The sequence below is a fragment of the Eretmochelys imbricata genome, chromosome 2 (assembly GCF_965152235.1).
Source record: "Eretmochelys imbricata isolate rEreImb1 chromosome 2, rEreImb1.hap1, whole genome shotgun sequence".
In the NCBI taxonomy this organism is placed as follows: Eukaryota; Metazoa; Chordata; order Testudines; family Cheloniidae; genus Eretmochelys; species Eretmochelys imbricata.
This window is the reverse complement of record NC_135573.1, coordinates 158,379,943-158,407,243: the sequence shown is the minus strand read 5'-3', so window position 1 is coordinate 158,407,243 and position 27,301 is coordinate 158,379,943. Positions and strand designations below refer to the sequence as shown.

General features: G+C 42.3%; 2 protein-coding genes across 2 annotated transcripts in view; both read right to left on the bottom strand.

Moving 5' to 3' along the window:
• Positions 1–377: 377 nt before the first annotated feature.
• Positions 378–17,701, bottom strand: CHMP5 (charged multivesicular body protein 5). Its single transcript, XM_077810905.1, has 8 exons — positions 17,504–17,701; positions 13,525–13,629; positions 12,155–12,201; positions 10,086–10,179; positions 9,935–10,006; positions 6,841–6,949; positions 2,624–2,736; positions 378–2,083 (listed from the first exon to the last, which is right to left on the bottom strand). The coding sequence occupies exons 1-8, from the start codon at positions 17,570–17,572 to the stop codon at positions 2,033–2,035; spliced, it is 660 nt and encodes a 219-aa protein (XP_077667031.1). The 5' UTR covers positions 17,573–17,701; the 3' UTR covers positions 378–2,032.
• Positions 17,702–22,185: 4,484 nt separating this feature from the next.
• Positions 22,186–27,301, bottom strand: part of FH (fumarate hydratase) — a 45,257-nt gene continuing 40,141 nt past the window's right edge. Inside the window, exon 10 of the mRNA XM_077810904.1 lies at positions 22,186–22,377. Within this exon, the coding sequence (XP_077667030.1) occupies positions 22,235–22,377 (143 nt within the window). The 3' untranslated portion in view covers positions 22,186–22,234. The remainder of the gene's footprint in view (positions 22,378–27,301) is intronic.

Genomic DNA, 27,301 nt, shown 5'->3' with positions numbered 1-27,301 from the left:
TCAAACAGAAGTTTGCCTTGCTCACTGTAAAAAAATTATTCTTGGGTATTTAGCTAAAAATCGTATACAATTTCAATTTAGTTTCTGATGGGTCCTCTAATGGAGGAGATGGGTTCTATAGCCTAATAGCTCTTTTCTTTCTCTAACTTATGACTTAAGTCTAAAATATATTAGAAACAATCTCCAAACAGTTCCAAAGGGCAATATTCTAAAACTATTTGCTTCCCCTGCCCAGACGATACTGGATTCTCATGCACAGTAAACTGGAATTCGCCAACAACTAATGCAATGAGAATACAGATTTACAGTGATCCTAAAGAGATCTAATTTTTGTTGTCACTTCACAATCTGTGTAAAATATTTGATTCCACACTGAATAGTTTAAAAATATCAATTCTGTAATACAATGTTTTATTTACATTCCTTTAGGTTAAATTAACAAAAGATGATTTACATAAAATGCTGTATACAAGTCCAAAACAATCTGATCTAAAATCCAGTTTCCATCTATGTTATTTTAAACAGATTTTGAAATCTGATAATTTAAAATTCTGCTTTATACTAGGTACAGTACTTAGCTATGTTCATCACCACTTAGATTTAGGAAGGGTATGTGTACTGCAACTAATTCTTTTCTTTGCCTTCAGTTTCTTGTATGGGAAGAAAATGTCACATATGTGTAGACTATTCCAGGCAACATTTCTCTAATGTACAAGTTTACTAATGGAGGGCTCTCTGTTCCCAACCAGCTAACAGTTCTAAGGCTTATTATTATTATTATTGTTAATGTCTTGCTTCTTTAGCTGAAGGAAAACTTACTAGCAAGAACTAAGGTTACAAGTAAACTATTTTGTATTTTTGATTACATATGAATACGTTTACTTTTTTAAACCAAACTGTTCATTACAATTAAGGAGGGATGTGTTCTTAAAATTTATGTTGGAAAAATATCTTTATTAAGCATAAATAAGTTTCAGTTTCTGTACAGCAAACATTTGTATACTTCATTCCTGATAAAAATGGAAAACTATCTGGGCCAGACTGAAAGACAGTCTGTTACAAGACTTGACAATACAACCTTCGGTAGAGGAGATCTGAGTTTGAGAGTACTCTCACTCTTCTGGCCAATGGGTCCAAAGAAAGGGAGATGGCGGTTTGTTCTATAACCACTTTTTGCTAGACAATCTATAGACCAATAATAGAGAAAGTAGAAATGCCCCGACTCATGACAAGAGGAGAAGCACAGCAGTAGCAATGGTCTTAAAGAAATGTTATTTTAGAATTCCAAGAGGGAGATATGTGAAAGGGTGGAGAAACTTGAGGATCATGACCAACCTCCAACTTTAGACTAAGCATGTTAAGGGAGGGCCCATGCTCAAATGCTGAATGACACTGATGGAAACAAGGGACAGGTTAAAACTACTACCAAAAACACCACACAAGAGGATAAGCTACTCTATGGTATAAACTTTTATGTCAAAATGGAATACATAAGGTTAAAGATAACCTTTGTATATATTTATTTGTTACAGTTATAATTAAGAGTTACAAATACAATATCAAGTCTCAGAACTGAAGTATTCTTAAAAATGCATCCATTGGTTATTAAATCAGTACAGTAAGTAATAAGGAAGCTATCTTACAGAAGGTAAGCAGCCACATAGCCTTAGTTTGTTTCAGAAAACAGAAATGTAATACAAATCAAATCAAGACAAAGCTCAACTATTAACAGCCACCACTATTTTTCATGTACTACTTCTTCCATAAAACACCGGATACTCAAAACCTAGTAGACTGAATGCATCCACTGAAGGAAATTGTGCCAATTTTACTCCTCTAATAGAAAAGTCAATAATATATCAACTTTCTTCCAAGAAAGGAAACACCACCAGCCATTCATATTGCATTTTAAGATGTAGTGATATTAAGGTTATACTGAAAAGGCAAGTTTTCCAGGATTTCAAAAACTGTTTTGCTAATTTGATTTGTAAGAAGTAACTTGCCATTTCCAATGTGCTCTAAAAATGCATGTTTATGTAGCAGGGATCTGTGGCAGTCCAAATTCATCCACCAATACACCATCCTATGGAAAAAAAGATATAGTTTAATGAATTATGTATCAGTCTTTAAGATTACTTTATAGTAGGAGTTACAAGACCAAATAGGAGCATCAGTATTTTCTGTAGCCAACCTCACTTACTGATTTTATTATAGCCCAAAAAAGTGAAAATTGAACATCAATCAGCTGACATATGCTTACGTACAAAAGTCATGTGAAAAAAAGTTGGAAAAGCATGGGAAATGCTGGTTTAGGTTTACTTGAAAAAACATGTAAAAATGCTAAGTACACTATGACAGCCCTTTCAACTAATTACAGTCAGGACCTTATGGGGAAATAGATTTTTACAGCAGAAAGACATTAGGTTGTACAATAAAGTTGGCCCCCCAAAGCATACAAGGGAAATCTATACAAGAGACTATCCTAAGCATCTCCAAACATGCTAAGCACAATTCTGCTCCACCTTTAAGGCTTTCCATTAAGCAACAGCTTTATCAGTTTCATGAGTGACTGATTAAAACAAGTTTTACTGTACATTTATTAAATGAGAGGGAAAAGGCCCACCTTGTTTTTTGCATCAGTTGGGGTGCCTTCTGGAATTGCTGGAGCAGATGCAGCTTCATCTAAATAGGAACTGTCCTCATCAACTAAAAGCTCATCACCTAAGGCATCCAGTTCTGAAATTGAATTACATTACATATGTTATAGCTATACAAGGGCTGAAGGACCGATTGATCACGGTGATGTTAAATTAAGCAAGGGATTTCTTTTGCAAGGAAAAAAAAAAAAATACATGTAAAGTAAGTTACTGGGGGATGTGTTAAGAACAAAACCAGAGCATCTGCCCTGGCAGACGTGCCATAGGGCAGTTGGAGGAACACACAAAAGGGGCCTGTGACATTCTATGCCTTGGGGGAGCACCCTGTAACCCCCATATTCCTCATTTCTATACAATCATGATCTTACATCTAAAGCATGCCTTGTAAGGTATCAGGGGAAAGGTTATGATCTGCTGAAAGTCATTTCTCGATCCATATATGTATACCATTAATGCATATGAAGTTATGAGAATTCTGTTGTATGGCTGTCACTAAAATATGCTGTAAGTTGGGGGAATCCGCCACATATTAGCTCCCCAGAGGCAACAGCAAGGAAAGTAACCACCGGGCGGGGTATGAATCAACCCATCAACAACCATCGTCCCACAAGGGAGCGACAATTCAATGACTCCCGGGCATGAGACCACACTAGGGGAATTGCTCAGCCTTGCCTGGAGACTCAGCAATGCCCCCAGACATGCCTAGACTTGTGTTCTACAAGCACATGGACTGAGGGTATAAAAATCAAACACAGGGGGCCCATGCTTGGCCTTTCTCCCTCACCCACCTACACTGCAAGCAACAAGGACACTCTGAAGACTCTAACTGAGGGGACTGGCTCAGATTTTAAGGGTGAAATCTGTGTATCATGAACTGCAATATCCAGTGGGGTGAGGAAAACCTGTTTAATCTAGTTGTTGCCCAGTATAATAAGGTTGAGAGTTTAGATTGCATGCTTACATTTTATTTTGGTAACTAACTCTGACTTTTTGCCTATCACTTAAAATCTTTTGTAGTCAATAAATTTGTTTTACTGTTTATCTTTACCAGTGAGTCTGCCTGAAGTGTGTGGTAAATCTGCTCGGGATTTGCAAAGGCTGGTGTGTGTCCACTTTCCATTGTGGAAGTGGTGAACCAATTAATAAATTTGCACTGCCCATCTTGAGCAGTGCAAGACAGTATATTCCTGAGGTACAGTGCTAGGGGGATTTGGCTGGTGCCTTTACCTGTGTGATTCATGAGTGGCTCTGGGAGCATTCATGCAATCTAGCTGGCTGGGAGAGTTCCACATGCGGTTTTCCTGAGTGATAACAGCACCTGGACGGGTTTGCTGCTGGTCACTAGCAAGGCACTGAGAGACACAGCCCAGGCTAAAGAGGGTTAAGGGGGCACAGCGCTCCCACAGTCCCAGGCTGCACCCTGGGGGAATCCCATCCCAGTGGCATGGCGAGCAGGGTGAAATACACAGCTTGTTGTACTGAGCAAGATTTGCATTTTATACACTGGTGTAAAGATCTTACGTATGGTGGCTAACGACAGTCAGGAGGAAGCTACCGGTTTATTATTTTCTGTTTGGACGTAGGGACAGAAAAGCAGGAAAATGACTGAAAGCAGTGAAGTAATTGGAAGTTGGAGCTTTTTAAGCTGCAGGTTGCAGAAAAGGAGAGGGAGAATCAGAGATTATTGGAACTGAAAGAACTGGAGATAAAGGAAAAGCGGAGGAAAGAGAAAGGAAGCGAGAGGAAAAAGAAAGAGTGGGAGCAAAAACACCAACTGGACCTGCTAGAGAAGCAGAACCAACCAACCCCAGCAATACTCATCACGCTACAAATCCACAATTGGGACCATTTATGTCCTGCATACAATGAGGCAGATGATATTGCTGAATATCTGACCACATTTGAAAGGCTGCAGGCAGTGCATGAAATCCTTGATGCCAAGAGAGTTCCTACCCTGATTGCAAAATTAACTGGTAAGGCTCTGAATGTATCTAATGAAATGCCCATTGAGGATGCTTTAGACTATTGTAAATTTAAAAACACCGTTTTGCAACGGTTTCAGATTAACCCTGAAACATATAGAGTTAAATTTAGGACTCTTAGGAGAGATTTTGGTATGAGTAATGGGGAACATGTGAACAAAATGAAAGATGTGATGGGAAAGTGGGTGAGGGGCAAAGGTGTTACCCAGCTTTGAGGGAATGTTTGATCTTGTGGCTCAAGAGCATTTCCTAGACATATACAAGGCTGATGTAAAGCGGTGTCAATGGGACAAAAATGTAAAGTCTGTGGATGAGATGGCATCTCTAGCTGATGCCTTTGAACAGACCCAGGCATCTACTGAAAACAAACCACTGAAAGAGATGTCTAAAGCTGGTGGGAAGGGAAGATCCCATTTTATCCCCAGCAAGAGGATGGGAGGCTGGGTACTCACCTCCCCAAAACCATTCCTCTAACCCTCATCCCAAATCTCCTGTAAAAACAGAAGAGCCCAAAAGGTGCTATCAGTGCAATTCCACTGATCATCTGAGGAATAAATGCCCCATGCTAAGAGGAAACAGGCAACCAATAGCTCATGTTAGTTCTGCTGTCCTCCATACAGAAACCCCCCAGGCAATCAAAACCTATCATACTGGTTTTGTGAGATTAGCTTCTGCAGAACCAGATATGGAGCATGTTACGCTTGTCCAAATTAATGGCAAAGAATGCTTAGGGCAAAGGGATACAGGGGCCCAGATCTCTGGCTAAGCAGAGTATGGGCCATTATGTTATCTGGCCAAATGGCAGAGATTGTGGGGGTGGGCAAAAGCAGATTCCTCGTACCACTAGCTAAAATCCATGTGGCATGAGAAGGTTTGGAAAGTGTTTTGACTGTGAGGGTAATGGAACACCTTCTAGTCAACCTGATTCTTGGTAATGATTTTTTCCGTGTAGCTCAAGTTAAAATATTTGCCTGCAGCAGGAGGGAGTTTTATGCTGGGACTCCTGAGGGAAAGGGTAAGGTTTCAGGAACTGCTGAGAGAATGGGAAAGAGTCTCCTTGATTCTTCTGCAGCAGGGGGAAGCCACATGCTTCCAGGTGGGAGGCTGGTTGAGACCAGTTCCTGCACTGCAACTGGAGGCAACACCACATCAGGAAGGGATGGGGTGTAATGCCTGCCAGGGAGAGAACTGTCCAGGTTGTTAGTTGCCAGCAAGTTGCAGCTGAACCAGAGATAGATCCAGCTCTAGGGAGCATAGATAAATGTGTCCCAGAGGACAGCCCAAAGAAGGGGCAGGGAATCTCAGAAACCACTGAGTTGGGTGAGGATTCCCGTGACTCTGTAACACAGGGAAGCCACATGCTTCCAAGTATAGGAGGGGCTGAGATTAGCTCCTGTCCAGCAGAAGGCAACATACCCTCAGGATCGGGGGCAGGAGAGGTATTGTCAATGGCTAAAGAAACTGTCCCAGTTGTCAGCTGGCAGAGTTTGCAGCTAAACGAGGGATAGACCCCTTCCTAGGGAGCACAGAGCAATGTGTCTTAGGGAGGGGCCCAGAGGAGAAAACTGGGGAAGGAATAGTGAGAGTACAGAAATGTCTCCTCACTGATCACTTGGGAGAGGATGCCCAGGACAGAATGGCTGAGTCAGCATCTGTGCACCCAGGCTGCACCCCAGGGATCCTGTCACAGGGCCAACTGACAGAATCCCTCCACCAAATACTACTCTGAAAATGAAAACTTATGGGACTTCACAACAAAGAGGACATGGAAACAGCGGTCCAGGATCGACAGGGATGGTGGAGCATTGTTTGTGCACTAAGCAACATCTGACAATGCAGAGGGGATTCATATTCAGAAAGCTGAGGGAGAGGGAATCTGCTCCAATAAAGAAGCAACCACCATCTATATCTGAGCCAACAAATTACTTAACAAGACAATTAGTGATACATAAAAGCACTAGAGAGAAACTAGAATTAACCCCATGGAAAAGATTTTTTCTTCAGTAACCACAGAATTCTATAAATGTCAGTTATTTAATACATTAACTTGTGCTTTTGCCTGTGCAGCTTCTGAGTTAAAAATAACTGGCTACCACTAATTTCTTGGGGGGGGGGGGGGGCGGCACGCGTGGAAGGGCAGGCAAGAAATTGTGCTCTTGCAGAAAATAACAGTACCGCTGAATTTCCCTATACTCACTAACCTGCTTCCAAATCATCTTCATCAATCTCTGGTGTTCCATAACTACGACCCAGTGCATCCTGGATTTCACTGGCTTCTTCCATCATATCCTCCAATTGGTCTTGTATGTCCTGTAGTAGCAACAAAGAAGTTACACTTGTCCCAATTGCAGAGTTACAAGCGGATTCAACTATAACTATACAGTGAAATTCAGAAGTGACTCAGGAGCTAATGATGCAGAACAAGCTCCTCTGCTGGGCGATTTTAATTTATAAATCCTGCTTGAAATTGTTATAATAGAATATTGTGTTAACTATGCATTTGGTGTAACGCTCTGGGTTCTCAGCAGTTAAAAAAAATAAAATATAAATGGACTGAAATAGAGGGAGGGGAACTGGCACCAAAATCTCTGAACGTAGCAGGTTCTTTTATACTTCTCCAGAGTGAATTTAAAAGACTTAAACTAGAATCTAGTATTAGCTAGCAGAAGGAAGACATGAGGCACATACTAAAAAGCAAAACTGAACTATATTTTTTTAAATTTCATACACTGAACTCTAGTGTGGAAGTGCAGCAACCATTTTTTCCTCACTTACATTCATACCAAATGATGAAAGTCTCCTCGCATGCTTAATAGATTCTTTGCGTACTAAAAACAGACAAACTTCCAAGACTGCAAATGAAGCCAGTCAAAATCAATGGCAAAGCCATATTAGATGGCTGGACGTTCTAGAATGGGGTCAGAAGCATCTAGAATGGGCTGAAAGGACATTTAAAGCATGAGAGATCAGAGCAGGAATGTTAGCGGTGAAACTCATGCCACTGATGAAGGGGGGAAGTTGGGATCAGAAGTAGTTGAAAGAGTGAAGTGACAGAACCAACATGGATAGGAAGAATGGGGAAATGTGATTAGATAGGATTTCACAAAACACACCAAACACCAGTAGACATGAGAATGGATGTTCCCATAGAAAATACTACATCTGGTCAGATATTAAAAGCCACACACAAAGTGATCAGCCCAGTGACATTATGGGACAATCCAAAGCATTATTATATTTAATAACAGTAAATTATTATTGAGAAGATGGAAGTAGTTCCACATTAGGATGATTGTCTCGTTAGAAGACAATGAAGTCTTTTCCACAATTCCAAGTACAGTATTATATATCAAACTCTTGTTTTATCAATATTTTCAGCTCAGACACTTGGTTTTTAACAATTTATAGACAAGGAAGAAGAGACCCAAAATTGAAAGCCATAGACACATTTATGTTCAGTGCTAAGGATATATCCATATTTGTAACTAACACTTATTAAAAACACTAATTGGGAGGCCTGGAAAGAATCAACCTCAAGTACAGAAATTTGAGAAAGCCAGAAGCTTATCTGGGTATTCTAAAGAATGAGGACTAACTTGAGTTGTGCCATGATGAAGTCAATCAATTAAAAAAAAAAAAATACAGATTTTAGTGTAAATCTTACACTAAATGCTTATGCAGATAAGACAACAAGCCTTGCCCCCAAAGGGCTTACAATGTAGACACTGTACCTAAACAAAGAAATGGTGATAGAGTACACCAAAAAGATGATGTAGCAGCCACGTTTAGAATGTGTTTTAACCTTTGCACTTTCATTTTTGGGGCAAAGTCATAGTTATTTAGTAAAAAACTTCTTAGGGAAGGACTAGGCCTTATAGACCTCTTGGAATTATGTTTTCAGAAGGTACCAGGAGGAGAGGTTGGGAACATGGAGAACCGCTTTGGAAGGAGGGAAGTGTTAGGGGGCTTATTCCTTCACCCACTTACTTCCCTGGTCCTTCTCGCATGAACAGAGAGCAACAATACCCAAAGTCCAAAGGTGCAAACAATTCAATGTTTATTAGGGTGAACTTCCAGCAAGCATGATTCCAGTGTCCTTCCTTAGTGTCCCCCTTCCCAGCTCTGACACCACAGAGCCTTACACCTATGTCCCAGTTCCCATTCCTGCCCCTAGCCAAACATGATTCCAATTTCCCCACCGCCACCCACTTCCTAACTGACTGCAGACTATATAGTAAAACTTGAGTTCTGCTTAGCTATACCTTAACCAATCATTTTACTGAAATTTAACTAACCAATCCTAACATATCGTAACATGATTATGTAACCAATTATATCCCACCACCTTAATTAGTTTACACCCAGCAAAATTAATTATACAGCAGACAGAAACAATCACAGAACCAGACAGAGATTATACAGACAAACAATAGCAAAGTGGGAACTATAATGACAAAACTATACAGAAGTGAGGATTTCACATCCCAGCTATTGATAAGTGAGTTCTTGCCAGACAGGATGCTATCAAACTAAAAAAGTTTCCTTTTACATCTTCTAAGCACTCCCCTTTCTCTGGGGGCAATAGGCATTATCACGACAGGACTGTATTCCTAACAGCCCAATAGCACCTTCTTTCAATGTGACTAGTTTGGAATGTGAGGAGGTGAGCAGTCGCTTCCCAGCTTATGGCTGCCTCTGCTGCTTAGCCAGAGATCTTAGCACAGGGCCTCAGACTGTCACAGTAAGAGAAGGCTCTTACACCGGCAGACAGTGATTTTGATTCTTTTATACCTCTATAACAAGCCAAGTACCTAAATTCTTAGAGTATAGGCCTTTACAGACAGGCCTGAATATCTATATCCTAACAGGAAGTAACAAAGTTAACATGGAAGGACATTAGGAAACAAAAGTGGGAGGAGGACATAACCAGAGCAGATCATCAAAGTTTGGGAGGAAAAAGTGGCTGGAGCAGAGATGTAGTTCCAGTGGCATAACTCAGTTAGATGAATTGAAAGCCAAGTGCTGGGTTGTATAGTCAGAGGAATTAAAAATCCACATGATGAGGATTAGCAGCATATAGAAAATTAGATCAGTTTCATCTTTAACAAAAGCTGTAGAGCTGCCCATTTCTGATGGAAGCAATCAGCTGTGCATTTAGCTCATTTTCACTGTTCTCTCTGGTATAGGCAATGAATGTTTAATTCCAAATAAACTGTGTGTGCACGGTAATAGCCACTATTTAGCATTTTAACAGCATATTTGGATAGCTTAGTAGTAAGCAGTACAAATGCTCACCTCAATGTGATCAATTTTGACTTGCTTGTAAGCCTTCTTCATTTCTTTCACCCCCAGTTTCATAGCATCAACCTAGAAAGAGTCAAACAAGATGCTTGTATCTACTGCAGCACTTATAAATAAAGTAAACTTGAAATGAATGTACTGATACCGTTGTCTTTGTGTCCTTAAGTGATTGGATGGTGTAATTGGCTTGTTCCATATTAAAAGACTGTTGTGACAGATTATCCCGCTGTTGTTCATACCTGTTAAAGTATTACAGTAATGTTTTAAATACAGCATTTGTATGTCATACAATTTGTAAGTAACCCTAATGAAATTCACAAGATACCTAAGAGAAACAGTACTTTTCAAACTTGGAAACAAAAACAGAAGGCAACCTCTGCTCTTTACTTATTTGTAAATAGTATTCAGTAATAGTCATTTTAATTTTGTTCTAAGGGCCCTTGAACATGACTATGTATTTATGTCTGTTACTTGATTAAGCTATTTCTGAATGCAGAATTAAACTTTTCCTTAGATGGTTGCATGCATGCCCATGTTTACAGTTTTATATACTGTGCTTGGTTGGGATATAAATTGACAAATTTGGGAGGAGTGCATTACAGGAACTCCTACTTAACGTTGTAGTTATGTTCCTGAAAAATGCTACTTTCAGCGAAACAATGTTAAGCAAATTCAATTTCCCCATAAGAATTAATGTAAATAGGGGGACTTAGGTTCCAGGGACATTTTTTCACCATACAAAAGACATTTTATTTTTATACATATACACACACATAAACATATGCACACACACTATAAGTTTTAAATAAACAATTTAATACTGTATACAGCAATGATGATTGTGAAGCTTAGCTGAGGTGGAGGAGTCAGAGGGTGGGATATTTCCCAGGGAATGCCTTGCTAGTAAATGATGAACTAGCACTCGGCTGAGCCCTCAAGGGTTAACACATTGTTGTTAATGTAACCTCACACTCTACAAGAAAGCACGAATGGCGGGAGGAGACACAATAGACCTGCAAACATCCCCTGCGGAAACTGAAGATGAACGCATGTTATCCCACTGGAGTGCACCATTCCCCAAAGTGCCGTGGTGTGTGTGAGTGAGAGTGGCGCATTGCCCATTCAAGTATGCTGACCCTACTTTAATTACACTGCCTTTTCAAGTAGATCAGCAAGTTGAGACAGCAGCTGCTGCCAGCAAGCTCCCTCTGTCCTGAGCCCTGTCATGCCCCCCTCCCTCCCCCGGCTCTGTAGAGATGGGGTACAGGAGTGGGGGAGGGGGACACCCTAACATCAGCACCCCTCTTTCCCTCCACCCCCTGCACAGCAAGCAGGAGGCTCCAGGGAGCAGCTCCAAGGCAGAGGGCAGGAGCAGCACATGGCAGTGGGGGGAGCTGAGCTGAGCTGCCCGAAAATTGATAGCCTGCTGGGCGGCTGCTACACAGGGAACTTAGGGGAGCTGCCAGCCCACCCTGGTTCCAAGCCCCCACCAGCTAGCTCCAACGGGCTGTTCTTCTTGCAAGCAGTGGACAAAGCAGGCAGCTGCCAAACAACACTATAAGGGAGCACTGGGCAACTTTAAAGGAGCATGTTCTCTAATAGATCAGCAACATAACAATGTTAACTGGGATAACGTTAAGTGAGGAATTACTGTACTTACTAATGGCACAGCAATATGGGTGAAACGTAGTTCACCCATAGTGTGCTCTGATTGGGTCCAACCGGAACGTTAAGAACACCAGCAAGACCCAAGGGGCTATTGATTGTGCATATAAAGAATTTACTGTGATGCTGATTCATGCATGCAAAGTAGAAATGTATATAACATGCAGCAATACCTATATATAAGCAAGACAGAAACTCGAGTGTAACTTCAGTGATTTCCCAGGATTTCCCAGTCATTTTGTTTTAATTCCAGGTGTACAGTACTGCACGTTATATAATATTATGTGTACATTAAATACCAAACCTATTTATATATTGTTATACAAATAATGCACAGACATGCTAACACTGACATTTTTTAGCTTTGATACTTCAAGATCTAAAACTGGATGTTTATAAACAGCTGGCTGCAATTTCTTCCATGATTTGTTTGCAAGAATACTCACAAGAAATGGCACAGAAATGGAAGAGGAAGTGCAAAGTGTGCCAATCCTCCCCAAACCAAAACAGTATTTCACTAAATAAGGATGAAGAGACTTTGAAACTTACATTCGCTTCTGCTTTAATACTCTCAAAGCCTTCTGTTTTACCATATTCTGAAAGAGACATGAGAGCCAGATGTTAGTAAAAACAAAGAGGTAACAATTTAATTGCTCTGGGTTATATTATTACAATATTTAATGCATAATATTAATTTTTTTTTTTACTGTGAGGTCCTTTCTTTAAAATTGTGAGAGCTGTTAAACACAGTTAACAGTCACAATGAATACTCAAAGTCAGGATTGAAACAGGCATATCTATATGTTGGTAATAATGAAACCCCATATAACTTCTGTTTAAATAAAGGAAAAACACACTGAAAAAGCAGAACATACTCAAATAAATGGCAAATTTCTCCGAACATTACCTTTCAAAAACATTTCAATGGTCAGTATCAACCAACTAATGCTTTATAAAGTGCTATCAGTATTTCACTACATGCATGAAGAATTTCCATTCAATTTAAAATTCAAAACAAACTAAACTTTGTTAACAGTTGTTTCCTTTAGGTGTTTGCACCGTTTCTCAAGTTCATGGGGTTCCCCCCCCATCCATTTCTGAAAGATTTGGAGCCTCCTCCACACGCAACTGAACCAAGGAGACTGCCTGCAGACTTGACCTCAGAGCCGCAGGGGAAGGAGGAAGAGAAAGCAAGAAAAGGAACTCAGACTCCCTTCTCCCAAGGGAGCCTAATGGTTTCACAGGGATACCCAGATTGTACTTTTAAGTTCTTGCATTTTCTCCTTGCTTCCTCCCCACACCACTGTTCTCCATATTTTGGTTTGCAAGCTCTACCTGAGAGAGCCTTAAAGTAAGCAAACTGGTCCCACTTTCATCTTTACCCCTAACCACTCTGAGATCTCATTTGCATCTCTCAGGAAAAAAAATGACAGTTTACATTTAGTGGTTTACTGACATTTTAATGTTTCCCATTGTAGGTGTTCAATTTAGTGAAACCTGTGACAACTATGAAAAAGAGAGACAGTGATTAGTGCAGAGGAAGACCCAATTTAACAGCGTGACTGGGTGGCCAGAGTGTGCTTGACCAAGCCTACCATCTTGAACAGCTTGATGTAGATATAAAAAGGAGGTAGTAAAAGTATTTGACTTCGTAGCCACATTTTTGAGTTTTACACAGAGTAGCATTATGAAAATGCAACTTTATTTCAAGACTAGCAATGGATATGGCACAGATCTGGGAAACAGCTGAGAATACAATCAAGCTTACAGTAGCCCACTCTCCCCCAAGATTGCAGGAAGCACGTGTAATGATACTTCTAAGAACCTGGAGAACTGGTTATGACATTGCTCCATTATGTCAAAGACTGAAAGTGTGAGTCACTTCACCTTCTCACGTGTACACCAAATAGGATTCTTACCTTTGCAGGCCCCTCCCTCATTTTCTTCATCTGATCTTTATACTTCACCAGTTCTGCATCAAGCCTACTAATTTTCTTGTCAATTGACTCAGCTCTGCTATCCACCTTTGGTACAAGGAAGACAGACAAAAAATTCATTGCTAACACTTAAGATTTTTTCCAGGCACTTGTAGTCCTTGAAGTAAAATGTGCTCACATATACAGATTTGCTGTTATACAAACTAGAATTAAAATGTCAAAAGGTTTTTGGAAAGGACAATTAGATGACAAAAGGTGGCAAAGATTCCTCCAAGCAGCATTAATTAAAAAAACTAGACTTTATTGACTATATGTATTCAGAGAAGTGTCTCAAAGAAAACTTACGCTTTTCATTCTGTGAATTACTACTAGAGAGGGGCACACAATCATACTACATTTTTACTCATTGGTATGACATTAAATTTGCAAATTCAATTTGTATCATAATATCTGAATATAAGTAATCTGTCAACATTTTAATTCTGGTGCATTTATCCTTCTGTTATATACTGTCTCTTTGTTTAGAGAAAAACGGGTCTGTCAGCCTGGAGGAGGACACTGATAATATACTATTGCCAGAGGCATTTTCTATGCAGAGCAATTGATATCAGCTCACTCCACACTAGGGACAAAATGCCTGGTTACAGCTGGCACTGAAAGATTTACTTTAAGCTTTCCACTATGCCAGCTGCTTTACTAATAAAAAAAAATAAATTGTACAATATTTTAAAAATATTGTACATTTATGGAGCCTTGCAACAACTCTTAAAGGATCCTAAAGCTCTCCACAAACATCCATCTACCCAACCATCACAAGGGTGGAAGGGCAATTATTATTTGGACAACTAGCACGCATCATTCTGGATAACAGGATGATTGTAAATAAGACACTGAGGCAGACCCTCCTAGTCTAGATTCTATGGCATACATAATTAATGTACACAGAACAGACAGAACTTCAGTTTCTACAGTGATGATGGAAAGATTCCTCCATGCACTCTGCAATGTAACTCAGTTTATCTGCCTCCAAAGGAATGACCTGGCTGTATTGGGACTTAAACCTCTGAGTCCAGAGTCTTTAAATTCTATGTTTATTATACAAAAAAGCTTATATGTGTCCAAAGTAGGAGAAAATTCTCCACATAATCTAAGGAGAATCCCAGTTAACATACACAAAGGAGAAATGGGTTTCATTATTAAACCACTTTCTTTCCTGCGCAAGTGAATGATACAAGCACAGAAACACTGCATTTATCTCCAGAGAAAAGGCCCATGGTGAGAGCTAACAAGTTTATTCCAAAACAAAATATTAAACTTCTGTTTCTCATGACATATCTAAGATTCTACTTATGCCTTCTTGCACCCCAAACTAAGTATTCTGACTACTTGTCTGAAGTAAACTACTAATTTCTGTTGTTTTACCTAAAAAATTAAATTACCAAACAGGAGTAACTGATAAGAGACAACAATGTACAATCCAATATAAACTGTCAGGAAAAGAAAAGGGTGAAGAGCACTCTTACATTTTTAGTAACTGTTTTGGGGTGAACCCTGACTTAACTTAAAATTGAATGACCTCCCTCAATAATTTGCATTCTGTTTATCAGTATATCACAGCATAATTGAACTTGCTAAGGATTGTTCTACTGCGCATTACTTGTAGTCTATGCTGCACTAGGAATTATTTTTATATTGAAAAAGGAGATGGTATTTAAGTCTTGATCAACTCTTAATAAATTTTAATCATGGTCACTAATTGTACCCTTACAGGTTTCAGAGTAGCAGCCGTGTTAGTCTGTATTCGCAAAAAGAAAAGGAGTACTTGGGGCACCTTAGAGGCCAACAAATTTATTTGAGCATAAGCTTTCATGAGCTACAGCTCACTTCATCGGATGCTCACGAAAGCTTATGCTCAAATAAATTTGTTGGTCTCTAAGGTGCCACAAGTACTCCTTTTTTCTGTACCCTTACAGTTCATCATCCACAGACACCTGTTCAGTTGTCATACATTGCTGAGCAACTAGAAAAGAACAAACGTAAACATAAAGAAACGTGAAAAGGACTGAGGCAGCAGCTAAGACTATCCATCAAATGGTGTAAAGAAGAGTGTCCAAAATTGATAATGTAGTATTTAAATATTTATATGCATTAAACTAGGTAATTCTTAGAACCTCACAATGTGTACATTATCTTCATTGCTGTACATTGCTCTCTATAGTGACACTTTGAGGCCACTTAAAAAGCCACTAGATCATCTCCTTCCTTATTATGGAATCTGTTATGTACATACTAAATATTCTATCTGTTATGCAAATGTATTATCTTCAAGAGGGGAGAAGATTTACTGTTTAAAGAATAATTCTACAGAGTACCACTAAAAATCAGACCAAGCACTTTTAGTTAGTAAAGTAATTGCAAGGAGCATCACTCAGTAGGAAAAGTTATCCCAGACACTGATCATGATCATCTCTTCCATTTGTTTATTTGTCCACTAGCATATGTAATTATCTGATTTGCACACACAGTTGATGCAATTGCATGTTATGCACAGTTGAGTGCCTAAATTCTGTTCTTAATAGGACCATCATTAGGTTGAAAAGGTAACAACCCATTGAGATGAATGGGGCAGTTTGTTTACAAGAATTGTTTCAGACAGTCTGCAGATTCCAGAAGACAGTTGTGAATTAGTTTTATAGTTCACATTTGGAAGGTTTAATTGCCACCATAAGGGCTAAAAGTCTATTTGTTTTTAGACTTTTGCTGTTAAATCACAAATGCTGCATAATTTAAATCTTCCAAGAACTTAGACAAATACCTCAAAGCACCATATTATTTTTCCTCATCTTTTAATTAATATATAGTTTAAAGGTATGCTCCCTAAAGCAAAAGTTTGCTGGAAGATTGCATTTCATATATTTTAAGGGCCAAAAGGACCACCAGATCATGTGGTCTGACGGCCTAAATATCTTCCTAAGTGTTCTTGCAAGAACAACATTACAACAGCAGTCAGGTACTCAACTGCATGTTTAACTGCTCTATTAATACTGTTCAACTTTTACATATTTAAAGGACAATTAAACAAGCCCATAACATCTCTGTATGCCTTTACTCTGTTTTGCAGCAAGTTTGTCTGTGGCAGAGATTGTGCTAAAAACAATCCCATCATTCTTCACCAGCCTGAGGATGGTACTCATGTGACCGGGCCACCCTTTGAACTGCATGGTGTGGGCTTCCCGCTGGGCCCAGTCCATCTTTTCCACAATGTGCACTTTGGGATTGGCAGGCAGTGGGGAGTTATGAGAGAGCAAGAAAAGAAAGGAGGGGTGTGTGTGACAGCCCTTGGAAAGATGAATAGAGTCGGTAACAACAGAGAAAACATTGAGGTAGCAGGGCTCTGAGTGCGTCTGTCCATAGGAGTCTGAATATAGACTGGGGGGGGTGGGGGTGGAGGGTCTCTCTCTCTCTCTCCATGTGTTGCCGCATGTTTCTCGAGGTGTCTCCTCCTCTATAGGTGTCACTGTGTGTCTGTCTTGTGCGTCTCGGGGGGGGGGGGGGCAGGAGTGTCAGGTGCCCTCCCGCTCTCTCCATAGGAGTCTCTCTCTCTCTGTCGTTGGGGGGCGGGGTGTGTGTGGGGGGGGGGGCTGTGTCTCGCGCTCTCTCTCTCTCTCTGGGGTCGCCGTGTCGGTCTCTCGGGGGGCGTCTCCCTCTCTCGGGTCGCGGTGTGCTTCTCGGGGCGTGGCTCTGCGTATGGGTGTGGCTGGCTCGGGGAAGGGCCGGGCGGGAGGGATTTTGCGTCCCCGGGAGTGATAAGTCTCACGCAGGTCCCGATAACAGTGACGGCGGGCGCACTGCGCCTGGAGATCTTCCCCGCTCGCCCGGGCCAGGGCCGCCGCCTCAGGGACCCGAACGCGGGGAGGGGGAGGGGCGGCCCGCCTGGCCCAGCCCCCACTCACACACTCACCGTCCCGATGCAGTCGGTGAGGTTCGGCGGCGGCACTTTAGGCTTCGATTTCCCGAAGAATCGATTCATCGCGGCGGCCTCAGAACGGGACAGACACAAGCGGCGGCGGCGACACCCCCAACCCGGAAACGCTCCGTCTCGTCGCCGCCGCCCCTCCTCCCCTCGCTGCCGTTCGCTCTGCGCCGGCGCTAGTGACGCCTCACCCGACAGCCAATCCGGGATGGCAGAGGGCGGGACACGTCTGGAAAAGGGCGGAAGTGACGAAGGAAACCCCCAAGCTCTGCTCTTCCGCCCAGCGGAGTGAGCAGCGCCTGGCCCTGGCTGTGGGGTCGGGGCTAAAAGGAGGAGCTGGGAACAGAGGCACCAATCAGAGGGCCCGCTGCAGCCCGCGCCCCGCGCCTCTGGGGGCGCTGCTGAAGCGAAATCCTCCTTCGCGGAGGGCCGGGGCCTCCGAGTTCAGCCTCCACGGACCCACGGCAGCGCCCCGAGGCCCTGGGGCAACTGGCAGTCCCCGCTCCGGGCGAGGGGGCTGCGAGCGCGGCTGGGCCCCTGCCACAGCCTGAAGGGGGGCGGGGGGGGCGCTTCTCCGGTCCAGAAGGCTGCCCGCGCTCTAGGATCGTGCGGGAGGCTCCAGGCATTAAAGATGACGCTTTAATTTAAAAAGAAAAGGAGTACTTGTGGCACCTTAGAGACTAACCCATTTATTTGAGCATAAGCTTTCGTGAGCTACAGCTCACTTCATCGGATGCATACTGTGGAAAGTGTAGAAGATCTTTTTATACACACAAAGCTTGAAAAAATACCTCCCCCCACCCCACTCTCCTGCTGGTGGGAGGAGGTATTGTTTCATGGTCTCTGTGTATATAATGTCTTCTGCAGTTCCCACAGTATGCATCCGATGAAGTGAGCTGTAGCTCACAAAAGCTTATGCTCAAATAAATTGGTTAGTCTCTAAGGTGCCACAAGTACTCCTTTTCTTTTTGCAAATACAGACTAACATGCTGTTACTCTGAAACTTATCTAAAGTGATCACTTGCCTTACAATGTGTATGATAATCAAGTTGGGCCATTTCCAGCACAAATCCAGGTTTCCCCCCCCCACAAACCCACTCTCCTGCTGGTAATAGTTTATCTAAAGTGACCACTCTCCTTACAATGTGTATGATAACCAAGGTGGGCCATTTCCAGCACAAATCCAGGGTTTAACAAGAACGTGGGGGGGGGGGTTGGAAAAAACAAGGGGAAATAGGTTACCTTGCATAATGACTTAGCCACTCCCAGTCTCTATTCAAGCCTAAATTAATTGTATCCAATTTGCAAATTAATTCCAATTCAACAGTTTCTTGCTGGAGTCTGGAGTTGAAGTTTTTTTGTTGTAATATAGCAACTTTCATGTCTGTAAGCGCGAGACCAGAGAGATTGAAGTGTTCTCCAACTGGTTTATGAATGTTATAATTCTTGTCATCTGATTTGTGTCCATTTATTCTTTTACATAGAGACTGTCCAGTTTGGCCAATGTACATGGCAGAGGGGCATTGCTGGCACATGATAGCATATATCACATTGGTGGATGTGCAGGTGAACGAGCCTCTGATAGTTGCTATATTACAACAAAAAAACTTCAAATCCAGACTCCAGCGAGAAACTGTCAGACTGTCCTGTGATGAAACTTCCGGGACTACGGCTAAGCAAAATGGGCCACCCCTTCCCTTCTGCCAAACCTGCCCACTCCAGGGAAGTGCTAAGGGTTCAAAAGTGACAGCTGGCAGGAAGCATGATAAAAGGTTGATGGAGTATTACTCACTCTGCTGACTTTGATCAGTAGAGCAAAGAACCTCACCCTAGTACGGGTAATGCTAATAACAGACTTTGGTTTGTCACTATGAAAGACAAACCAAAACAATAAAGTGCCCAAAATTATGACAGTAGGAGGCTAATTCATTACCTGAAGAAGAGCTCTGTGTAGCTTGAAAGTTTGTCTCTCTTCCAAACAGAAGTTAGTCCAATAAAAGATATTACCTCAACCACCTTATCTTTAATTCATTAGAGTGAAAAAGGTAAGACAACTATCCCCAAATACAGCCAGTGACCAGAGCGGGAAACTGGGTTAACGCAAAGCTCAGTCTAAACCAGAGGTGGGCAAACTATGGCCCCCAGGACTGTCCTGCCCAGCCCCTGAGCTCCCAGCCAAGGAGGCTAGTCCCCAGCCACTCCCCTACTGTCCCCCTCCCCTGCAGCTACACCACTGTGTGGGCAGCGCAGCTTGTGCCCCCCCCCCACCTCCCCAATAAGCCTGTCCTACTGCTCTGAGCAGCATGGTAAGGAGGCAGTTGGATAGGGTGGAGGGTTGGGGGCAGCTGGATAGGGGGTGGGGTCCGAGGGGGGCAGTTAGGGATGGGGGTCCCTGGAAGGGGCAGTCAGGGGACAAGGAGTGTGTGTGTCGGGGGTGGTTGGAGATCCCAGGGGGATTGTCAGGGAGCAGGGGTGTGCTTAGGGATCAGAGAAGTCAGGGGACAGGGAGGGTTGGATAGGGGGTGGGGTTCGGGGGGTGATGGTTAGGGGTCTTAGGAGGGTGCAGTCAGGGGACAAGGAGCAGTGGGGATTGGATGGGTCAGGAGTTCTGAGGGGGTCAGTCAGGGGCTGGGAAGTGGGTGGATAGGGGGCAAGTGCCAATTTCCTTACCTTGTTAAGTCTTTTTTCTAAACTTTCCTTTTATTTTTAACAATACTGTACTGTATTTGCTTTTTTCTCTCTCTCTGCTGCTGCCTGATTACATACTTCCACTTCCAAATGAGGTGTGTAGTTGACCAGTAAGTTTGTAACTCTGAGGTTCTACTATACCAGATTTGGTTATGGAATGCAGATCACACTAGTGATCTGCTCCTGCTGATGAAGACCAGGTGTACATGCTGATATTATCAGATCTATCAACTGCCTTCAGTACTGTTGGTCACGAGTTGCTGAATCACCTGTAGACCATAGCAAGATTTGCCAGGGCTACTTTTTTGTGGCTCAATTCCTTCTTTGCCATGCATTCTCAAATGGAGGCAGTGGGCAATTATTTCTCCTGAGAGTGCTATAGAATCATAGATTCCAAAGCCAGAATGGACCATTGTGATCATCTAGTCTAGGGGTGGGCAAACCTTTTGGCCTGAGGGCCACATCGGGGAATAGAAATTGTATGGCAGGCCATGAATGCTCACGAAATTGGGGTTGGGGTGCAAGAAGGGGTGCAGGTTCCAGCTGGGGGTATGAGCTCCAGGGTGGGGCTGGGGAAGAGAGATTTGGGGTGCAAGAGGGTGCTTCAGGCTGGGATCAAGGGGTTTGGAGAGCAGGAGGGGGATCAGGGCTGGGGCAGGGGGTTGGTAGGGGAGAGGCTCAGGGGTGCAGGCTTCGAGTAGTGTTTACTTCAAGTGGCTCATGGCAGTAATGGCATGTCCCTTCTCTAGCTCCTACGCAGAGGTGCAGCCAGGCAGCTCTGCACGCTGCCCCATCTGCAGGCACCACCCCTGCAGCTCCCATTGGAGTGCTTAGGAGGAGCGGGGCCATGCCACAGTTCATGCCACGGCTTCTAGGAGCCGCATGGTGCGGCCCCCCAACCCAGCGACCCGGCTGGCTGGAGTGGGGGAAGACCCAGACCCTGCTCCCCAACAGGAGCTCGCGGGCTGGCTTAAAACAGCTCGTGAGCTGGATGCGGCCCATGGGCCATAGTTTGCCCACCTCTGATCTAGTCTGATCTCCTGTGTAACAGAGGCCACAGAACTTCCCCACCATATGCAGTTCCGCAATGTCCCATCTTGTTCAATGTGCCTTATGTCTTCATTTCAACTAATCCAACGAGGTCTGTTAGCTAGCCCTCAGCCAAGCACTGGGTAAGGTATTAGGCTCCAGCTGACAAAAATATCTACCTCTTTAGCTGAGGGTGTATGTCTGCCAGTTGTTGTTTTGGCACACAATTGAAGGGTGTGGTTAGATATCTTGGTGTTACTAGATCAGGTTACTGCAACTTTCACTATTTAATAAAGGCTGCAAACAAAAGAGTCTGAAATTTAAGGTCCTTTAGGATACACAAGAAAGTTTTTATATATTTAATTTTTGAGAAATTAGTCAGGTAAAACACTGGAAGGCAAATTTAAAGTTGAGTTTCTTGGCATTGACAATGCAGGTGCTTGGTTTACAAATATTAAAATTACATTCTTCAAAATATGAATACATTTTCAAGGACATCTAGTAAATTACTCATTCATGTTTATTCTTGAACAAGTTTCCTTTTGGTTTAAAGCAGGCAGTCCAGTACTAGAAGGCTCCAATACTTTAAATTAGCTAATCAAATGATCTATGAAGGAAGTAATTTACATTATTTCTTTATGTTTTGTTTTAATAATAAAAGATGCATTGCCTTTTATTACAGAGTGTTAATTTTATAGATATTGCTCTGGTAGCACCATCCTTTCAAGAATGCAATTATTTTTGAGGACATGCATCTAAACTACATAAATAATAATGAGGTATCTCTGGCAATGAGATGCAGTTGGATGAATCAATCTTTTTAGAATATTTATTATATTTGTATATATTTATTGTATTAGAACAATTTTCTAATATAACCTTATGCCCCATAGAGAAAAAGCACTTTAATCATGATGTAAGTGGCCATGAAAAACAAAGTGAGCTGCAAAATATTTTGTTTTATACAATTTAATTTTTTCCTGTTAAGTACACTTGTTAAAATCACTGAGGACCTAGCATATCTTTAGGCTTCACCCATTGATCAAATTGTTCTGATGTAAGGAATCCAAGCTTAATAGCTGCTTCTTTTAGCGTTGTCCCTTCTTTGTGTGCTGTTTTGGCAATCTTGGCTGCCTTGTCATATCCTATCATTAAAACAAAAGAAACATCAGATTAATCATGAGTTTGGCCACTATGTGTTCAGAACACCTGTTAAAGACGACAACTTGGTCTATTAGAAACTACTGCTACTATATTTTGTTTAATTTGAAGTCACGAGGGTATATGAAAGGATACATTGGACCAATTTTTCCTCGAATGTTGGCTTAAAGCAGTATATAAAAAAAGATCCACAAAATTAAAAGATATTCTGGTCATTAACCATTTAGGTAAATTTGATGTGACGAAATTAAATTAGGCTTGTTGCCACTCAGTTCAATGACTTTCCTTAAACATTTCATGATCATCTATTGCCAACTTTCTTGCTAGGAAATTTTAACATCTAGAGACCAGTATTTTCAAAAAAGCATATAGGTATGGCTATTGCGAACAGGGCATTTCTTGTCCGCTGACTGTGCTCAGTGGTAGTCTGTCTACTCTTTGGGACGTTATACAGAGTAAATTCATTTCCACATGCAATGAAAGAACTAGTTAATTGGAACACACAAGAATGCAGTTAATGATTGGGTTTTCTGTGTCTTTTTTATAAAGAGCTTCTATGAACAAACATTTAAAAATATAAAATATAAGTATAGCAGAATAGTCATGCAAGGGATGTATTACTCTTGGTAATCCAACTTTTAACAGACAAATGTTGCTACCTAGTGCCTTGAACAGCTCTGTAGTTGATCTATATTAAAAATAATATTCAGTGATAAGCACAACTCTTAGGTAGGAAGACTTAAAATTTCACTACAATCCCATTAAGTTTAATACCAAATAAACCAAACTGAATAAAACTAATGCTGTGATATATAAATGGGGGGATAGCTCCCTTTGATGGACACCCAGCCAGCCAGTTAGCTGTAAAATGCCTCTTTGTAGCTGTTCTTTACTTGCTTTACCTGTAATGGGTTAAAAAGTCCCCCAGGTTTAAAAAAAAATGGGCACCTGACCAAAAGAGCCAAAGGAAAGGTAGAACTTTTTAAAATTGGGAAAGAAACTTCCCCTTTGTCTGTTGTTCTCTGGGCTGGAGGGACAGAGCAGCCATGCTATAAGCAGCTTAAGACAGGTAGGATAATAAATCATCAGATCATGCCTAGAACTACTTATCTGAACTCCAAATGTGTAAGCAGATCAGAATGTTTAGCTAGATGCGATTAGGGTTATTTCTTTTATTTCTTATTGGCTTGTGAACTCCTCTGTGCTAACCCCAGATGCTTTTGTTTGCTTGTAACCTTTAAGCTGAAAGCTTAAGCTATTAAGCTTTTAAGCTATTAAGCTAACCCCAAGAAAGCTATTTTGGGTGCTTGATTTTTTGGAATTGCTCTTTTAAAATCTAGCAAAAGCGTTAAGTTCCAAATGTATTTTTTCTTTCTTTTTGTTTAAATAAAATTTACCTTCTTTAAGAACAGGATTGGATTTTTGGTGTCCTAATTGATTTGTGTATGTTGTTTGATTAGCTGGGGCTGTGTGTGTGTGTGCGGGGTGTGAGTGTGTGTGTGTGCATGAGAGAGAGAGGGGCTTAAGGGTACCCCCACAGGGCGGAATTCCCAAGTACTCCTTCCTGAGTTCAAAGGGTTTTTGGGGTATTTTTTGCATTTGGGTGGTGGCAGCGTTTACCAAGCCAAGGTCAGAGAAAAGCTGTAAGCTTGGGAGTTTAATACAAGCCTGGAGTGGCAAGTATTAATTTTTTTAAATCCTCGTGGGCCCCACTTCTACACTTGGAGTGACAGAGTTGGGATTCAGCCTTGACAAATGCACTGCCCTCAAAGAAAGTAATGATACGAAATTAAAGAAATAGATACAAAAGGAACAATATAATAGGTGACTGATGTCAGGAATATAATTTTTCAAGTTTTACTAAAAAATGAAAAAGACAGTTACATGCCGATACTGTAACTGTTGTTCTTAGAGACATGGGTGCAGACATGCATTACCCTCTGGTGTGCATGCGCTGAGCGCACCAAAGTCAGAGAAATTTGCCTAGCAGTAGCCATAGTGTCAGCATTTGTGTTTCCAGAGCCTGAGCCCCTCCCCACGCTATTTAATGGTGGCACTACCCCCAACTCCCCTCGGATCCCTTGCACAGAATGCCAAGAATTGAGACTCCAATATAGAGGGACCAAAGGTGGGTCATGGGATACACATTTGCACACACATCTAAGAACAACAACAGTTATAATACCAGTAAGTAACAGTCTTTGCTTCTTTGAGTAGCAGATGTGTATTCCTCTCAGGTGACTCAATCAGTACCAAAAAGAGGTGGGGCTTGGAGTCTATTTAAAGAGCGACTGCAATACTGCCTTCCCAAAATTTGCATCGGATCAGGATGCAGACATAAAAGTATAAAGCTTGGTAAAAGTATGTACCAAAGACCAAGTAGCAGCCCTGAAAGCATCCAATATAAAAATATCACTGTGAAAAGTGACTGAAACTGCTTGAGCAGTTTGTCAAATGGGCTCTTAACTCAGACTCCACCTCCACAGCGGTTATCTCAAACTGCAGTGATACAGGATGTTAACCAACTGGAAATTATCTGTGTGGAGACTGCTTGATCACTCTTGTGATCCACAAAGGAAATAAAAAGACAAGGTGGTGAACAAAATGGTTTTGTTCTTCCTATGTGAAATGCCAAGCATCACCTCAAATCTAAGGAGTGAAGACGCTGTTCATCAGCATTTGAATGAGGTTTGCGGGAAAAAAGATATAGGTAAGTAAATTGTCTAGTTAAGATGAAATAGTGGCACCACCTTAGAGAGACATTTATGATGAGATCTCAAGGCAACCATGTCCTTGAAAAACTGGATATACTGAAAGCCCACCATTAGAGCCTGCAGCTTAGTAACTCTTCCCACAGAAGTTAATGCCATAAGAAATGCTGTCTTTTGACATAGGCGAGAGAGAACAAGTTGCCACATCCCAAGAGTTCCAAGGGGGCCACTGGGAATACACATAAGGCATTGTTGGCTAGTAGGTACTAGGCCAGGAACCGCTACCCCTACTGCGGTAACAGCATTGATCTTCGGTACTGATGGTGATGGGAGGACAGTCTTCAGGATTGCTGAGAATAGTGCTTGGACAGCAAAGAAGAGGAAGATGTCCTCGATCTCGACGAGCCTCCAGTAGTCATCCAGTGATAGTGGAGAAGCCACCCCCCAAAGAAGCAGGCAAGCAACAAGCCTCATCCAAAAACCAGTAAGGAGATGGTATCAGTACTGAGGATGAATGAGAAGTTGGTGCCTTCAGTACTGAAAGAGGCATTGCAGTTCCACATGGTCCCAGAGCAAAACAGTCCTTGAGCAGAAGTCAGTACCAACCCTAAAGATAAAGTCTGCAGCAAAGATATAGTCAGTGCCAAAGACAGCACCTGCACCGATGGGTTCCTCAGTACCAAACAGGATGTTGACTGCAAGACTGATTCTCTGGTGGAACTAGGCTGACCAGATAGCAAGTGTCAAAAATTGGGTCAGGAGGTGGGGGGTAATAGGTGCCTATGTGAGAAAAAGACCCAAAAATCAGGACTGTCCCTATAAAATCAGGACATCTGGTCACCCTAGGTGGAACAGAATACAGTGCCAAGGAACGAGACAATCTGCAACCAAACCAGATGATGCCGAGAGCACAGCAGAAGCAGCAGTCGCCCCTGCTGCCAAATGCTCCTGAATTATTAGGGCATCAGGAATGGAAAGGCAGAGCAGGTCTGACGCTGCCTGGTAGACCAATGGCATAGACAGAGGCAGTGCTGATGCAGGATGTTGTTGATACCTAACTCAGACTCGCAAGGCCAGTACCCGAGCCAATGGTACAATGTCTAACGGATCCTGGGGAAGTACCAGGGAGCAGTTAGGTGGCCCAGCTCCATCTTGCATACAATGCTAGTCAGTAGTCCTCTTAAAAAGACAAGAAGGCCTCTCACCAAGTCCTGGATAGCCTTGGTTCATCTTGTGAGACCTCTTTCTTGAAGGACAAAAGAAAGGAGAACTATCCCACTTCCCATTAGGGAAAGCACCAGACCCCAAGCTGGGAGCTACATCCCAGGCCAGCTCCGAGGGAGAGTGCAGGTCCAGGCAATCTGCAGAGGTCCCCAGTGCTGAAGCAGGCCTCATGGCCTGCTCTAAGAGGTGCTGCTTCAGACACAAGTCCCTCACCAAGTGAATTTTCTTTTTAAACAACAGAGCACCTCTTCCATCTGACCTTCTCCTGTGCAAAAACACACACCACGGGTGGGGGTCACTTGGGGATAGACATCCCACATGATGGACAATGTTTAAACCTCACTGAGGGCATCACCCAGGGTAAATATCAATCTTAATCTACTAATACAACTAAACCTAGGGGTACTACTAAACTACACTGGAACCTCGCTAGAATGCGCATCTATATAGCGCGAATTCACATATAACGCAGTCGCAGCCATGGATCCCAAATTTAATTACTTTAATTGGAATTCATTTTAACGCGGTCCCTGCTATAACGCAGTCCCCGCGTTAATACGGTACTGCACATGGATCCCAAATCCCGCGTTCTAGTGAGGGTCCGGTGTACATACAATAAAACTCTAGAAAACAGAAACAACCACACCAAACGCTCTGATTGTAGCTGTGGGCAGTAAAGGGACAAAGGGGGATCAGGGTGGCAGGACCCTTAAATAGCCTGGGGAGCGGCTAAAGGCCAGAGGCATGAGCGCAGCACCGCCTACAGGCAAAGTTCTCCAGCTCTCGTGCACTTGGCATGTGCACACTTGAGTGGAATACACATCTGTAACCACTCAAAGAACTGCTCTTTATCTACTTCCGATTAAGTAAAGGTTGTGGTAGTTATTAATATTTATACAATAATATTAGTTCATAAAATTGTGAAGAGGATAACAGGTATAGTTTATATGGCCGGGGAAGACAAGCTGTAGAA

Coding starts and splice junctions, on each gene's coding strand:
- CHMP5 (XM_077810905.1), bottom strand. CDS start 17,572: ATGAATCGATTCTTCGGGAAATCGAAGCCTAAAGTGCCGCCGCCGAAC. Junction 12,202..13,524: donor TGAGGGAGGGGCCTGCAAAG/GTAAGAATCCTA, acceptor TGTCTCTTTCAG/AATATGGTAAAACAGAAGGC. Junction 10,007..10,085: donor TTAAGGACACAAAGACAACG/GTATCAGTACAT, acceptor GACTCTTTCTAG/GTTGATGCTATGAAACTGGG.